Source organism: Poecile atricapillus, chromosome 1 (assembly GCF_030490865.1).
Source record: "Poecile atricapillus isolate bPoeAtr1 chromosome 1, bPoeAtr1.hap1, whole genome shotgun sequence".
In the NCBI taxonomy this organism is placed as follows: Eukaryota; Metazoa; Chordata; class Aves; order Passeriformes; family Paridae; genus Poecile; species Poecile atricapillus.
In genome coordinates, this window is record NC_081249.1 from 171925687 (window position 1) to 171942480 (window position 16794).

General features: G+C 36.6%; 1 protein-coding gene across 1 annotated transcript in view; it reads left to right on the forward strand.

The window, feature by feature from the left end:
- Positions 1-16794, forward strand: part of TDRD9 (tudor domain containing 9) — a 67010-nt gene that overhangs the window by 38366 nt on the left and 11850 nt on the right. The window contains exons 10-25 of the mRNA XM_058853317.1: positions 622-673; positions 828-912; positions 1629-1686; positions 2228-2332; positions 4022-4119; positions 4482-4613; positions 5224-5386; positions 5470-5533; positions 5989-6052; positions 7558-7602; positions 8867-8920; positions 10419-10535; positions 11344-11451; positions 13398-13498; positions 14135-14308; positions 15601-15712. Coding sequence (XP_058709300.1) covers positions 622-673; positions 828-912; positions 1629-1686; positions 2228-2332; positions 4022-4119; positions 4482-4613; positions 5224-5386; positions 5470-5533; positions 5989-6052; positions 7558-7602; positions 8867-8920; positions 10419-10535; positions 11344-11451; positions 13398-13498; positions 14135-14308; positions 15601-15712 — 1532 coding nt within the window. The remainder of the gene's footprint in view (positions 1-621; positions 674-827; positions 913-1628; positions 1687-2227; positions 2333-4021; positions 4120-4481; positions 4614-5223; positions 5387-5469; positions 5534-5988; positions 6053-7557; positions 7603-8866; positions 8921-10418; positions 10536-11343; positions 11452-13397; positions 13499-14134; positions 14309-15600; positions 15713-16794) is intronic.

The window sequence follows — 16794 nt, forward strand, 5'->3', positions numbered from 1 at the left end:
TCTGATTGTAAAAACAACTTCCAGGGAAGTCCAGAATAGGACAGATTTTTGAAAATGGGGCTTTTGGAATTGAAGTCTCAGTAAGAAGTAAACTAAGCTTCTCAGAAAGGTTTATGTCTGTGGAGATATTCGGGAAGATAATAAAAATCTCTTAGTCATAAGATTTCCCCTGGCAGATGTGAAATGCATGCCCCAGAAAAAGGGCACTGGAATGGCCAAATGTTAAGACAGAAATCGCTGGGAGTTTTTTTTTTTTTCTCTTGGCCCTCCTCTTTGGAAGAACTTATTTTGGCTGAAATACCCAATTTTAGCCAAATTTAGCCAATTTAGCATGTGGTGAGCATTTTTAGTTGTACATAACTGAAACAAGGGTTATTAATGCAATGTTGTCAAATGGCCTTTATATCTTTATTAAGTGTAAAATTAATGCCAAATTGTTCTTCAAAAATCAGCTCACTGGTTTTCAGAGACTTACTACATTTGCTGTTTAATTCTTCTGCCATTTTACTATATGGTGAAAAACAGGTAATAATGATAGGCAATTAATAATTGAAATAGATGTTTTTGAATTGTTCCTGATGACTAAAATGAAAAATAAACTCATGATTATTTTTTCTTTAGGTTTAGGTGAAATAAGATACATGCACTCATGCCTCTCAGATAAATATAAAAGGTAAGTTTGACCACATTTTTTTCAGTTCAGTCAAACCTGAGTATGAGTCTTCCAGCTTGTATGAATTTTTGGTGCTTAATAGAGTTTAGCATAGAAGTGTAATCAACCTTAATATTCTGCATCAGTAAATATTTCACTAATATATTTCCTTTAGGTGGCAAGTGTACCCACTTCATGCATGTGCAACATTGGAGGAACAAAGTAAAGTATTTTCGGCTACAGTTCCTGGCTACAGAAAAGTAAATATTTTTAAATCATGACTTTTTTAAAGAATGTGAAACCTTTTGGTAGAGTAGTAATAGCAAATAACAATGTATTTAGCTACTATTAGCTGTTCTACCTCAAACCATTTTATAAGGAGAAGGCACTCTGGTTTGGCCTGTCTTACCAAGCTGTTGTTTTAACTGGTGTTTAGACCTCAAGAGAAGTGCATTAAACTTAAGGAAGTTACCCTTAAACTATTGCTGCTGCTGCTGTTTTTATCCTTCAGAATGGTTTGTGCATGTTGAGTCTTGCACCTGCACAAGGTGAGTGCTGCTGGTGGCACTGAACAGCAAAGTAGTCCCCCAGTGTGGGAGACTGACCCACTTTGTCCCCTACATTTTCGCTGCTGTCTTGGTTTTCTTCATCTGCTATTGCTAAGAGAGTATTGCTGCTGATAGTATGATGTTTCTTCATGGCAAAGGCACAAGGAAATCTTTTATTCTTCCTCTATACTGTCCTAGTGCTATACTACTTCAATATGCTTTTTGGAGCTCAGAGCAAGAAAATACAAGGGGTTTTGTATTGTCCTTGTGTGGTATTGCTTTTTTTAGTATGCAGAGCAGAAATGTTGTGTTGCCATTGCATTTATATTTCTTCATAGCAAGTTGGATTTTTCATGTAGAAACATTAATGGGAGTAAATTTTTTTGTTGTTTATGTGTTCATTGCTCATTTTTTGCTTCAAAACTCAGATTATTCTAGCTACCAACATAGCTGAGAGCTCTGTAACAGTTCCTGATGTTAAGTATGGTAAGTTGTCTAAATCTTGTAATTCTGTATAGACTGTGTAATATTTTCCATACTTGTGCTAGGTTTGGTCTTAGGGATATGTCAGTGTTCAAAGCAATGCTGTTGGAGTGTTGAATTCTTTCTTTCAAACAAAGAAAACTGAATATATGAACAAATAGAGCTACTGAGTGGGAGGTTGGTTTAAATCTTCAAAAAGGGTAATTTTAAATGCAGTAACAAGCAGAGTCCTCATGTTACAAGTTAAGATTTTTAATCACATTCTGGCTATGTTTTGAAATAATTACATCAGTTTAAGCAAATTTTGATACTTAGTTTCTAAATGCAGAAATTATTGCTCTTTTTAATGATTGTTATCTGCAATGATTTATTATATTTATGGTAAGATCTGTTAGCAGTTTGATTAGTATTCAGAATATCCATGGGTCTGGTTGTTCGTAAATATGATGTTCTTTTTATTGCTATTTAAGTTATTCAGACTTTACTTTTCTGATTATTGTGTATTTCTTTGCACTGCCATGAGGAATTTCTTTTTTTCTTGCAGTGATAGATTTCTGCTTAACTAAAATTTTGGTTTACGATAAGGAAACTAATTACCAAAGTTTGAGGCTTTGCTGGGCATCTAAGACAAACTGTAATCAAAGAAGAGGTAAGATGACAATAGGTAATGCAAAGGAATTTTAGAAGCTGACCTTCATGAACAATTCTTTGTTGCTTTTTCTTGTACTAATAGTAAAAAGAACAGGCTATTTTGGCCATTAATACTTGATAAGTCTTTACCATGTTACGGTATAAAAATGGGATTAAACAACTCTGCATTAATGTTTTTTTTTCCCTCAGGTATAGTTGCAGAGGAATGTTTTATGTCTTAGTGAAAAGTATTCACACACCATGGATTCTTTTTTATTTAATAGCAATTTTTTTGTCAAGGGCCATTTTTAAAAAGGGGAGATAGGTAGTGCTAGGTATTTATGAGCTGCTTGTGAGTTTCAGCAGTAAAATAAACTTTCATGTGTTTATATCAACTATTAACAAGTTGAAATGTCCAGAGCAGTGTTTCTAGTTTACACCAATGCTCATAGCACAAGGATAAATGAGATGCCCTATTGGCTCTTGTAGTAAGACAGTCCTCTTAAATATCAAAATCTTTTTAGTTTCAGTGAAAAAGAATACTAAATAAATCAATAGCGGTGATATCTTCAGATCTAAAAATACTGCAATTTTTAAGTACCACGAGGTCTTTACAATTACAGCTGGGTGCCAGGTGTCCACCAAAGCTGCTCTGTCACTCCCCTCTCCTCAACTGGATGGGAAGAAAAACGGTGACAGAGGGCTCAGGGTTTGAGGTGAAGACAGGGAGATCACTTTGCAATTACCATCACAGGCAAAACAGACTCACCTTGGGGAAATTAGTTTAATTTTATTACCAAACACATCAGTCCCAGGTAATGAGAAATTAAGCCAAATCTTAAATATCTTCCCCCTACTCATTCCTAGGCTTGGATTCACTCCCAGTTTCTCTACGTTCTCTTCCCTAGTGGTACGTGGGGATGGAAAACGGGGATTGTGGTCGGTTCATCACACATCCTCTCTGCTGCTGCCTCTTCCTCATGCACTTGCACTGTCAGATATGGGGGAAATTTCCAGCAGTTTCTCACAGAAGCCACCACTATAGCCACCCCATTTCAAGACCTCACTGTGAACCCCTGAACCCCAATATACAGATTAATTTCCGTTTGGTTCAGGGTCAGCGTAGGTCACTACAACCAGTCAATGTACAACCTGTAGAAGTAGCACTTTGAGTAGAAGACTTGGGCTTGTGCATGTGACTTAAAAATGTGACCAGATTCTCTAGGGGAGTCTCCCACAGAGAGGAATACCCTATAGCTGGTTGTGAATGGTGTTTGGATTTGTGAAGATAGACTTCTGAATCATTGCATTTTCTGTAAATAGCAGATCACAAAGATGTTCTGCTGTTTATCATTGTATCCTAAAAGTTGTTTATATTGAAGGTTATTTTCTAGCTATAGAGTCAAATAGGAAATGCCTGTTCAACTGAGAAAAATGGCTGTTGATTTGAGGGCAGTTATGCGAGAAAGGTATTTGAGTGAAATACTTACGCAATTCTTTTGTTAGTTTCTGCTCCTATGAAAACAAAATTTTTTTGTCCTACCCTTATGTGTCCGCTGGGCCTGTCTGCTGCAAGAGAGCAGAACGCTGCTCAGCCTGCAGCATCAGCTGTCATGCACTGCTCAGCTGCCCAGAGGGTTTGGAGATGGACAGATTTGGAAGAAACTTGCGCGCTTTACAAATTGGTGATTTGTTCTTTTATGTGAAGGTCGTGCTGGACGTGTTTCCAAAGGCTTTTGTTACAGGCTCATACGCAGGGACTTCTGGGCAGACTGTATTCCTGAGAAGTCAGAACCTGAGATGCTGGTAAGGTTTTTGGGTTTAGGATCAGGATTCCTTTACTGCAGGTAGTCATATCAGAGAAGCTGTTCTTTACTTTCTCTGAAGGTGATTGGAATAGTTACTAATAACTAATATCAATGACTAGAATTCAACTTGATAACTCATTGGCAAAGATCATTCCACATAGTTTACTTATAGAAGGAGATATATTATAGCCATAAAATTGATGTGGATTAGAAATAAGCAATCTACGCAAAAGAAAAAAAACCCGAGTTGTATGCAATTGATTTCAGATTTTGCGAAATTATGAACTGACTTTTTCATATAAAACACTTTGTCACACTTCCCATGAGGGAAGAGTAACAATAATCTTGTCTTCCCTTCAGCACTGTTCATTGGGAGCTACAGTATTAAAATTAAAGAAGCTTGGTATAGGGGAACCAAAAGCCTTGCTGGCAGCAGCTCTTTCTCCACCCAGTGTAGGTGACATTGAACGTACAATAGTTCAGCTGAAAGAGGTAGGCTTCCTTTTAATATTGTTAAAATTAAGGTAATAGGAATGTACTGCAGAAGTGATTTTCTTGGTATTTAATGCAGTAGTAGTCTTAGTTGGAACTTCAGGTAGGAACTGTGTCTAGAGAGTCTTTCACACCTTGGTCTGTTCTTGGGTTACCATCCTTTTGTACAGAATTTCTGTAGTTACATCTTTAAAACAAGATTGTAATTGCATCAGGGAGTAATGATACTCTTTGAGGACGAGCATCTATGGTGAGAAAGAACAGAGAAATAGGCAGAAAAATAACTTAAACTCCGGAAGTGACGTTGTTCAAGTAATAAATCACACTCTGACACCGTATGATTTATAGAGGTCAGCCTAAAGATACCTTTTTCATCTGTACAAGGAGGATGGTGATTTTGATTTTCAATTATAAAGTTGATATAAGGGAGAATCTTCATTGCATTAAACTTTTTTCTTTTCCAAAGTGCATAAGAAATAATATTTATATCATTTGTAGCTTGCTTTTACATCCAGTATATGTAGTAGCTTTGGTTTCAAAAGTAGCAGGCTTTAAAACTTGTCTTAGGTTTAGTTAGCTTTTACAAGTGAATACATTTTAATTTCTCTAGCTTGGAGCACTTACAGCTTGTGCGCAAACCGAAGAAAATCTGCATGATGGTGAGCTGACTTTCTTAGGAATGATACTGACACAGTTGCCAGTGGAGCTGCATCTTGGAAAATTGATAGTCCTTGGGCATGTCTTTGGTTGCTTAGAGGAATGCCTTATTATAGGTAACTGAAAGCAGAACATGTGAGAACATTTTTCTAAAACCGAATGATTTGCAGATTTTCATTTTGATTTGTTTTTGTTGTAGCTGCAGCATTGTCTTCACGGAATTTTTTTGCAGTACCTTTCAAAAAGCATGTTGATGCATACAGGTAGTACCCCAGATTTTTTATAACTTGCTAACTACATTTGAGGGCAGAGCTGATTGCTCAATATAATTTTCCATGTCATGAGTCTAATTTTTTGTTAAAATGCCAAGCAGTGCAAAAAGAAGCTTTTCCAGGTAGCTGATACTGGAATCTGTTTATTTGGGAACATGAATCACAGAGCTAACTCGCCGTTTCCTGAGCACAAGGCCTGATTCTTCAGCTTTGCCTTCCTCATGTGGCAACATCTATTAAAATGGTTCTTTAAACAGCAAGGACAATTAGTTACTATTGTCCTGCTCATACAGTGCATCTCCTTCAGTGAGGAGATGTGAATAAGAACAGGTAATTACAATATTGCTCATGTTTATTAAAGATGTGGAGGGTGTTACTGAGCTGCCTAATACATGCAGTGTTTGATAAAAAATACTGTTGCTAATAGTTTTTGCTCATATTGACAGGAAAAAAATGTTTTTTGCTGGGAATAGTAGGAGTGACTGTATTGCAATTCTGAATGCATTTAGGGTAAGTCTTTTGTTACAGCTTAAATTACAGTGAACTCTGATAGGCCAGGATGGAGATTCTCACCTTTGTAGGATCAGTGCAGCATTTGTGCTTTGCAGTTGTTAAAAACTTTACATTATTGATAGCTACACGTTGATCTTTTTTGCAGTCTGTGTCCAACTGTGTAAAGTTCCAATTATCTCTACTCTAATAGCCAAAAATAAAATGCTAGACATGAGATGTTTGTAGATCATTTTTAAGCAAGGACAGTTTGGAATGGTAAATTCTAGTAAAGAATGAATGTGATGACCTTTCTCCAGCTTTGGAGTATAGTCAGCTATTTAGCTGACTAATTAGTAGCTTGGCTTTGTCATGTTTTTGAGCAAATGCTATTTTTTGGTACTCTTGTCTGTTCATTGGCTCAGTACCATGGACAGGGGTCAGTTCCTCCAGGTAGAAGCAGAGCTGGTACAACACAGCAAAGGTTTCTGCTAGAGGAACTTGCTATTCAGATTCCAGCATTTTATATTATGCCTGCTCTGATTTGTTTTGTAATCTTCTGGAGAGTCCAAAATCTTCAGCTGCTGTTTTAATTTATTCATTTTTTTAATGAATGTTGCCCTTCAGTCAAAACTGAGTTGTTTTTTTTCTACTCTGCTTTTGTGAAGCACACATGGACATGTATGGCACGTGTATCATCCACTAATCCTGAGGCTCAAAAATAATGTTTTATGAATTCCTCTTATCCTGTTATTTATTTCCCTCGTGTCACTTGGTTATTATCACCTGTTCATCTGAAGATGCTGTTTCTATAAACCAGTATATTGTCCTGGAGAATAAGCATGAACATTCAGACAGAGCTTCCAGAGGAGTATCTGTGTGAGTGGTGTGAAAGCTTTGTTTTGAATGGCTGAATATCAGAAAAGAACAAGTAAGTTCAGGAAAGTTTGTTTCCAAACTCTTTGTTTCAGGTTAGATTCCCTCTTTCCTGTCAAGGTAGGGAAAGGCAGACTGGCTGTTCAAACTTGCTTGTAGGCACTGTTCCCAGTAAACTGGAATATTGTATTGTGAGATGACTTGCTGTGAAACTATGAATGGATTCTCAAGGCGTCTATCATAAGCTCCCTAATAATGAAGTTATTTTCATTAATATGCTGGGTATTTTAATTTCTCTTCCAGCCCTGTTTTCTGGGAGGCATTTGCATCAGAATTTTCCTGAATCAGTCAGTTCACTTCCTTTTGTCCCAAAGCAAGGAGGGAAAAAAAAAGTTTTTAAAAGTAATCTGCTTTATTACAGCATCATATTAAAGCATCCAAATTGTTCTGATAGTTTATGGATGTTTGTATGTGCTTTAATACTCCATTTCCTCTTAGAAAGCCAGGTGGACAGCCTGTTGTTAAAAAATTACCTTCAGTATTGATACCAAACAAAAAGTTCATAGTTTTAAATGACACATTAATATTTGTAATAATTATTACTAAAGCCCTACATTTTGTATCTGAATACTACACCATTTTCTTCTTAGGCATGGCAGGCCTGCAAAGAGAAAGGGAAGCTGAGAAATCCCATGGTTAGTTAAACTTTCTTTCTTCTGTATTCAGGGTTGGTGACATTAGTGCTGGAGTATTTTATTTTCATAGTAAGTATGAAAAGTAAGATTTTTTTGCTAGCAGTGTTTATTTATAATAATTATGACTTTTCGTGCATAAATAGGCTAGGTTTTGAGAGAAAATGAGCATTTGAATCCAGTGCAGAGTTATTTGAAAACAATCCCTTACATTAGTCCCTTTCACTGATGACTCAACAGTGGCCAGAGGGTTTGAAATCCAACCTAAAAAGGGAAATCGAGCTGTAGTTGAAAGAAATACTTCTATTGCACATAAGTATCTCTATTTTTTTTTTAAACACACAGATTCCTATTCCCTCAGAAAACCCTGAAAGATGGAAGATGTTAAGATGCATCAATCACAAAAACCAGTAGCGTGCCCCCAGTAACTGCCTCCAGTCCTTCTTTTGTGTGTACAAGATAAAACCTTTTTTTATTTCCCCCGTTCTTTCAGAGTGTATCATCTTTTATGATCACCAGTGCAATCCATACGCTGAGTTACAAGTAGCCAGGATGGCCAGAATCTGTCTGATAAAGATGTGCATTCAGAGAAAGAAATTCTGAATTTTTTCTCAGTGTTCCCAGATTGCCAAGAAGTCCACTGGCATCCTGGCTTGTATCAGCAGTAGTGTGGCCAGCAGGACCATTAACCAGGGCAGTTAATTTTTTCCCCCCTGTACTTGGCACTAGTGAGATCAACCTCAAGTCCTGTGTAGAAGATACTGGAAGACATTGAGGTGCTGGAGCATGTCCAGAGAAGGGCAGTAGAGCTGGTGAAGGGTCTGGAGCACAAGCCTCCAGGGTGAGGAGCAGTTGGGGGAACTGGGAGCTTTTAGTCAGGAGGAAAGGGGGCTCAGGGGAGACCTTATTGCTCTGCAGCTGCCTGAAAAGAGGTTGAGTTGGCCCGTTCTTCCAAGCAATAGAAGCAGAGAAAATGGCCTCAAGTTGCACCAGGAGAGGTTTAAATTGAAATTAGGAAAAATTTATTCACTGAAAACATTGCTTTTCAAAGACCTCCAGGATCCTCAAGTCCAGCCATTAACCCAGCGCTGCTGTGTCCAGGACTAAGCCACATCCCCAAGTGCTGCATCCACTCAACTTTGGAACAAATCCACCGGTGGTGACTACACCACTTCTCTGGGCAGTTGGTTGCAGTGTTTTCAGTGAAGAAACTTTTCCTTAAGTTTGGTAGCAGTAGAAGAAAAAAAATTCTGACTTTCTTTTTCAGGAAGAGCTTGAGTGGGGTCGTTCTAATTGTGTTCATATAAACAAGATCAAAGAGGTAAGATTAAATAGGTAGTAGTTTTTATAAGCAGAAAGAGTTAACTTTCCTCATTTTCTGTAAATGTTAAGATCTTGGGTAAACCTTGTGTGTTACATATCTATATATACATATAGATGTATATTTTCTTCAAATGAAGTATGAATTTAGATGAGAGGAGTTTTCCTTTTGTTAGGCTAAACAAAGTGGTTAAATTATTAACTGTTCTATGTATTTTTAATATTTTTAAGAAACCTGCAGTATAATTTCCTAATTTTGTAGGTTCCTCAGATCACTGGTTGTGGTGTGACTGCTGTCTGTTGTTAAATAACTTCTAAGCAAATACAGTTACATAGTGAGGCCTGGACTTGAGAATTTGTGGGGCTTTGTTGCTAGCATCAGTGCAGCAATTAATGAAAGCTCAGCATCACAATGGACTTCAAGATTAATTAGATATATTTAGGGAAAAATAATTAAAACTGAGTAATTGAATAGCAGAATGGCCTTGGCCATTATCTCTCCAGTTCATACCTTTGGCTTGAGCAAAGTGGGGCCTATGTTCAAAAACTGCAGAAAATAAAAATTTAATTTGATAGTGAGCAACCATCTGAATAAGAAAGGACAATAGTTTCATGACTTTGGATATATAATGGCAACAAAAAAAGAAAAAGAAATTTTATAAAACTGGACAGTGGAATGATCAGTCTCACATGGCAGCCTCTCTTGGCTCATGTTCAGATAATGCTGGAAGAGGTTGTGCGTGACATTAAATACATTAAGGAGTTCAGAATGATCACTTCACTTAACACTTAGTAATATTTAGGGGCTTTTATTTACTGCACCTAATTTCATAATCCCCTGTGTGGAAGTGAGTTTGCAGAACTGAGTCAGTCTCAGGGGTTCCTTTTTGGCCCTGGTTGTTGTTCTGGTAGTGTGCTAAAACTGCCAGCAGCAGAAAGGAAAGGGAAATGTGGCTACAAAAATGTGTGGACAGTGCTTTGTACATTTGCTCCAGAATCATTTGTGAGAGTGAAGGCATTCACTGTGTGGTTGGAGGACCAGTGGTTGCTTGTAGGAGCTTCTTGGAAATGCTGAAATTGAAAGCTTAATATGTTCTGCTGGAGGGCATAAGTTGGATCTCTCTCACAGTAATCACAGTTGTCTGCTAAACTGAGGGTTCAGCATGGCCACTGCTGCAGTTGGGTGCACAATTCCAGGCTGTTAGCAATATTTTTACCTCCTAAATTACAAACCTAAAATTATTTAAATAGAGAATATAATCTTGCAAAAGGTTGTTTCAGTTCTCTTCCTAATTTTGTTCTGTATCATATATGCACGATACATTTTGTGACAACAGAGTTGTTCTTTATAAGGACATTTTGGGAAAACTAAAACAAAACAGTCAACTGAAAAGGGAAGGGAGTTCACCCAATTATTTCAGACTTTAACTAGCAGATTTTATGTGAGTTTGTAGCTGTGTTTGATCCATTTTATATGTAACTTAGAGATCAAATTTTAGGTGGCAGAGTTATTTCACAACTTGAAAAAGAGAGTCAGTGCCTTTAACATGCATGTTAAAGCTCAACCATGTGCTGTGGACCAGGAATATGTGTGCAAACAACGCTTCATCTTGCAGGTAATGCTTTACTGTCACAAAGAAGATGCTATTTACAAAAATTGCAGCTGATTTCTCATACAAATTTTCATAATTTTCAATTCGTATGAACTACTATTACATTAGTTTTTCAAAATTCTATGTGGGTGTTGAAATTTGGGATAGGAAAAAAAGCAATTTTTCTGGCAGTGTATTGGCAGTGTAAAAGGTTGGCTAATGTAAGTTAATTAAAAATTATATTTTCCCTTGTTTGAGGTGTTTCATTTGCATACTGGCTTGGTTAGTTAGTGGGGACGGGTGCATGGAATTTTACAACTTTCAGCTATTTTAGCTTTTTCTCGTTTCCAGTTAGATTACTTGTCTTATTTGGACTGATTAGCAGTGATTTTATTTTCACAGAACTGTTTATCATTTCAGTGGCAGTTGGTTTAACTATAAGCAGTGGGCATCTTGGAGTTGAATTGTTGAACATTTTAAGACTGAAAACTGAACAATTTACCTGTAGCTATTCTGTGTGAATTTGTTTAAGTTCAGGCTCTTGGAATCAGAACTAGCAACTACAGTTCTCAACCAATAGAACAGAGCAAGTCTGCATACAAAAGCATTAAAATGTTGTAGAATTATTCCAGAAATTGAACTCTTTTCACAAAAACACGTTGTTAAGATTGTGTAAATTTGTGTTTAGTCTCCAGTTCTGGTAATTCCTGTACAGACAGGAAAAAATATTCATATGAAGATCTGTTGGTGTCTCTATATGTTGCCAGTGTATCTCATTTCAAAAAACTGAATATGATATGCTGTGTTTCACAAAATACTTTCTTGATTTCAGGTGGTAATAGCTGGTGCTTTCTATCCAAACTACTGTACTTTTGGAAAATGTCATGAAGAAATTGCCATGAGAGACCTTGCTGGCAAGGATCCAAAAACCACTGTAATGGTATGTTAGGAAGGTGAATGACTTAATTAAGAATTAAGCAACAGAAATGTGAAGTGTTTGGGTGGTATTTTCAAGTTCTGTTCTGACTTTTGCAAGGACAGAAGTAATTTCCTACTCTGATCCTTGCTTTGGTGAAGTCTGTCCCACCTTCCTTCCTTTCAATACGGTAAACATCGTGTAGGTGGGCAGTTTTGGAAGAATTCCTTAGAACTGCCTCTATGCATTTGATTGCTAGTCTTGCACAGGCAAACAACTTTGATTAAACTAAAAATACTTGAAAAATAGAACAGGACTATCAGGGGTACTTTTCACTGAGTAGTACAGTTAATGTAGTGTTGCAGCTTCAATGTTACTTGTGTAATCTGATAGTGCACGGCAGACGTGCTTGTTGCTTTAGGGTTACTCAGGTGTTGCACTGGGGTTTTTACCTTCTAAAATTGCTTTTCAGCTGATTGTATATGTACAAGTTTAAAATGTCTTTGTTGATTTCGCAATATAGTGCACTCTAAACTAAGAAAATACTTGGTGTATCTCAACTGGATAAAACACTGTAAAACAGCCATGACCTGTTCTTAAAGAAACCAAATCTACCTGGTTTGAGGTAACTCTTTGGTACCTTGTTTTGAAACAAGCCTCAAAGAATAGACTTTACTGTCACAAGAGAAAATAGATAAAAAGGAAGGAGTGTCAGAAAATCTTGTTGCAAGGGATTTTTTTTGTGCTCTATACTATTTAAGGATACTGAAGCAAAGGATCACACTAGACTCAGTCTTGTGGAATAAAGATTAGTCTTGCCACAGCAGCACTGACTAATACTAAATTGGTAGAATTAAAAAGCTACTTATTTTAATGTATTTAACTCTTGATCTGCTCATACATCAACTACTTGTTACTTTGGTGGAAGAAGCTGCTGTGTCTTCATCGGTGTTAACGATCATCTTGGGCACAAATGCTGCAAGTGCCTCACAATCTCACTTGGAGAGATTCTTACAGCCATGTGCTGCTCTTAATGGTGTGCTGAAGATAGGAAAGACAATTAAACCTCCCACTGTCTGGTCTCTCTAAGTTATCTTCCCTTGAGGCAGTTTCTGCAGTCTAACCTAGACCATGGTTTTCACCAGCAGCTGATCTTATCGCTGGATCTTCAGGTCATAGGAACAATGTGAAAAAAATATGTTTTCTCCTGTCTAAAGTTGTAGGAGCCAAAGAAAAGAACAGACAGTTGCATAGGCTCTGAAGAATAGTTCAAAGTCTCAAAGTTTGAACTTGCTAATTAGGAGGTCATGATTCTGTATTAATTCAAGATCTCCTATGAGATATTCTTAAAAAAGGGAGCAAAATGGATGTGTGGCTAGAGTTGCATGTTAATAGTAGTGAAAGCTTACACTGGAGCTACTCCTCTACACAAGGAAGACTGGGAAATTTCTCTTTGGCACCCGTAAGAGGTGTTGTATTCACGTGAGAGAGCTTTCTAGTTGTGCAAGCTGTCCCACCATAGCTCAGTAATTCAATATGTGATAGTTCAGCCAGGTTATGCAGGAGCTGTAGGTCCTTCAGTTTTCCAGGCTGTGCCTGTAGAGGATTGTTGCCAGTTGTGGAAAAAGAATCACAGCATTCCAGTGTTTTTCTGCTATAAGCAAAATCAAGAGACGCTAGACAGCTTCTTGGAAAAAATACCAGATTAATATGTATAACTACAAATCAGTTTGCATCATTTAAGGTTTATCTTCTGATTTGAAGCAGTAGGGCATTATTAACACCAAAATGGTGTTTTTTATTGTCTTTTGAGATTCTTGTAGTATCTAGCACTTTAGAAATTTGTTGGAGTTCAGATGGTACATAATTATTGCAGTTCAGGTGATGGGGAAAGCTAACTATTTAGGTGAACTTGAAAATGCATTAAAGCAATTGAATGTTTCCAAATTTAAAGTCTTTTTTCTTAACAGCTGAAGAACATTCCTCCCTTTGGATATATATACCATAAACAGTTGCAGTCACTGCTTAGACAGTGTGGGCAGGTAAAATCTATTTCCTACAATGGATCAAGGTGAGTGTAAAATAAAGTATCCTGCCTTATGTTCTCAGCTACAAAACCAGTAATAATTTTTTTTTTTTCAGTGATGTACTGACAAATTTAGTTAATTTCTTCTCTCTTTGGAATCAGTAACTTGGTTTTAATGTATTGGTTAGAGTTACAGTGGTGGATTTGAAGTCTGATGTACATTGGTTGGAATAACATTGGATAAGCTAGCTGAGGTAGAGCCTTCTGGTTTGTCTCTTCTGTTCTTTAAAAGTGGGACTTAATTTGCAGCTCATTTGTCTGTATTTATTTCTGTCTGTTAGACTGAATTTAGCTCATTTGTACAGTCTGATGGCTTTTTTGTGCTGATAATCTAATTTCAGCCTATGGCTGCCCAAAGTTGAACTCATGCAACTCTTCGTATTCTTTTTCCAACCTTTAATGACTTCCTTATTCACATATATTTTCACATCTTATTTGCACTAAATTTGGCATGTGCTGGTGATGATGTTAGGAAATTTTCTTATCACTATCATGATAATTAAAGTTTTAAGGTACATAAAAGTAGTAGGCAGAGCCTGTGAGGAACCTACCATTTACTGTTTGTTGGCCTGCTGAGATAAAGACAGGGAGGAAAAAAATTACCTCTTTTTTTGTAAACAGGGCTTTTGTGGAGTTCTCCCGTAATCCAAAGGAGGTCTTTAAGGTGCTTCCTGAAGTGTACCTGGCGATCAAGATGTCGCAGCTGAAGATTCCTTTTGAGCTGTATGTTCATTATCCAGAGGATATCACAAGACAAGTGCAAGGTGCAGCAGCTGCAGGCTTGGAATTTGTAAGGTAATTGTATTCTATATGTAAAATGTGTTTTTCTGCAGCAAAATGGGGTTCGTTGGATTCGGTGGGAATTTCTTTGAAAGAGTCACCAAGGAAAAAACATTAGATTCATAAAACAGACATAAACTTTGTCTAAGCGGAATGTTTTTGAAGGGCTAGAAGGAATGTGGTTGTTTTAAAGATTTCTTTATAGTTAAAGGTATTTTGCTGTTCAAGAGAATTCCAAGTATACAGTCATCTTCCCCCCAGCCCCCAAGGTTCTATTCCATTTTCCTGTGGCATAATGAAAGTATGGATGTAGACAGTTATTTCTGTTCATGATAGAGACAGTGTGGGGATTGTGATAACCAAAATAAATAAGGAGTAGCATTTGGGGACAAAAAAGAAAGGGAGAGAGACAGAGCTTAACAAAAGTAGCTGTGGGAAAACATAAGGACATGAGGTGACAACAACATAATAGGAAATTATGCTGAGAAATGTGTTAGTTGAGTCTCTTTGGTCTGCTTTGGCTTGGAAGGTCTGACATGTTTGTCTTAGTGTTATGCTGTGATTCTGAGCTTCAGGTCATACAAGTAACCTGATAAAATAGCATTCTGCCTAGCTCCTGATTAGTCTGCACCCGTTTCAGTATTTTAAAATAAGAAATCTAGAGTAGGAGGGCAGGAATGAACTGAGAAGGTTAAAGTATAGGTGAGTATTTTACTTCTAGTTGATTGTACTTAGCTTTTAATAAAATATTTTAGCACCTTCACTCTGCCCAAAACAGCACTTAAAATCTTTGTAAAAATTGATTCTTGAGGAACTCAAGTCTCCTAGGCTTGAAAGACTTAATTTCAGAGTTCTTATATTTTGTTAAATAAGAGGAATCTATTTATATATATATATATATATATATATATATCCATTAAAATTTCTCCATTAAAATTTGCTGAGTTTATGTTTGTGTTTTTGTATACTCTGTTTTTTTAAAAAATAAGCTTAGAAGAAAATGCCACAACGAAAAGCCTCACTATTTAAACTTAATTTCTTCAATTTTTTATGAAGTGATGGCAGAGTTGTGTCCTGGTATGTATCTTTCTGTGTTTGGTTATATTGCAGTTGAAATACTTACTCTGTAGTAATTTGGTTCTCCATGGTCATTTTCCATTCTAATCAAATTAATGTATTTCTAAATAAAAGTAGTTAAGTACATAAATGTGTCCTAGGGATACCTTGGGAAGCAGATGAAAGCAAAAATTCATCCTCTTGGGTTTTCCGTGGTGAGTGAACTATTTAGCATCTTCATTCCATTTCAGAGTAAATGTGGATTGTCAGAAGCAGACAGTGGAGCCTGTGGAAATCTCATTTGGTGGTTTACAAATGTCAGAGATGATCCCAAGTCGTTACCTGTCCATCAGGGTAACAGAGGTAGGAATGTTCTATATCTGAACTAGGTCATATCTAATAATTAGTACCTAGATAGCTTAGCAGAGATTAATATCTGACAAGCTTACGTTAAATAATTGGGTATTGATAATGTTTTTAGTGCAGAGGTGTTTGGAAGAAGCGTGGGGAATATTCTTGGTCTTATTTTTAGTAGTTCTTTGTTAAACAGCACTCACGTATTTTCACTTGACAAAATTTGTGAGATTTGCTGGCAGTAAATATTAGCTGGAAGGAGACATAAATGTAAAGAGGATTAATGGAAGAGGTAAAATACTTGTGTAAACTATAAAAATGAAAATCAAAAGGCATTTGAACCATTTACCTGGTTATTAACTGCCCGTTTTCTTGAGAAAATGTACATATGAGAAATGAGATGAATTAATGGTAGTCTGTGCTCATTCAGAAAAATATTTCATGCATAGACATGTATTAGGGGAAAATTCTATGTATATACAAATATTTCTGAAATCTGAAGCTGAGATTTTTAAATCTTGTGTTAGATATCATCCTCATTAGTTGAGTAATTGCAATATATATGCTGCTGAAATAGAGATAATAAAAACATTCAAACCACTGAGCTAGGGGAAATGATAAGATAAAGTAGTAAACCAGCTCTTGTTAGTAGTGGCATATTTTACAAGTGGAGAAAATATTTTGCTCTTTTTAGTCAGCTAAATTTCTTGGATGAAAAATGTTAATGAGTTTGATCAGACCCATTGCAATCACTTGGCTTTCTATGCTACTTCTGTTTTAATGTAAGAGCTTTAATGACTGTAAATAAAGATTGTTTTTTATCACAAGCATTCAGTAGAAAGTCTGAAATGGTTGTATGAGTTTAGACATTTGAGAAGATGACTTACTTTATTTAAATGGCTTTAAATAGTTGTATGTTCTCACCAGTTTCCTAAAGTATGGCTCATCATAACAGTGACAATGCTGATGTGCACACGTAGCTGACTGGTATTCTGTCACTGTTAAAAAAGGTGCACCAAATCTGTGTACCTGTCAACTGTCTACCTTGTATTTTCTGTGTGTTATCTTGGTTTAGGTAAATGGAAGCAGTC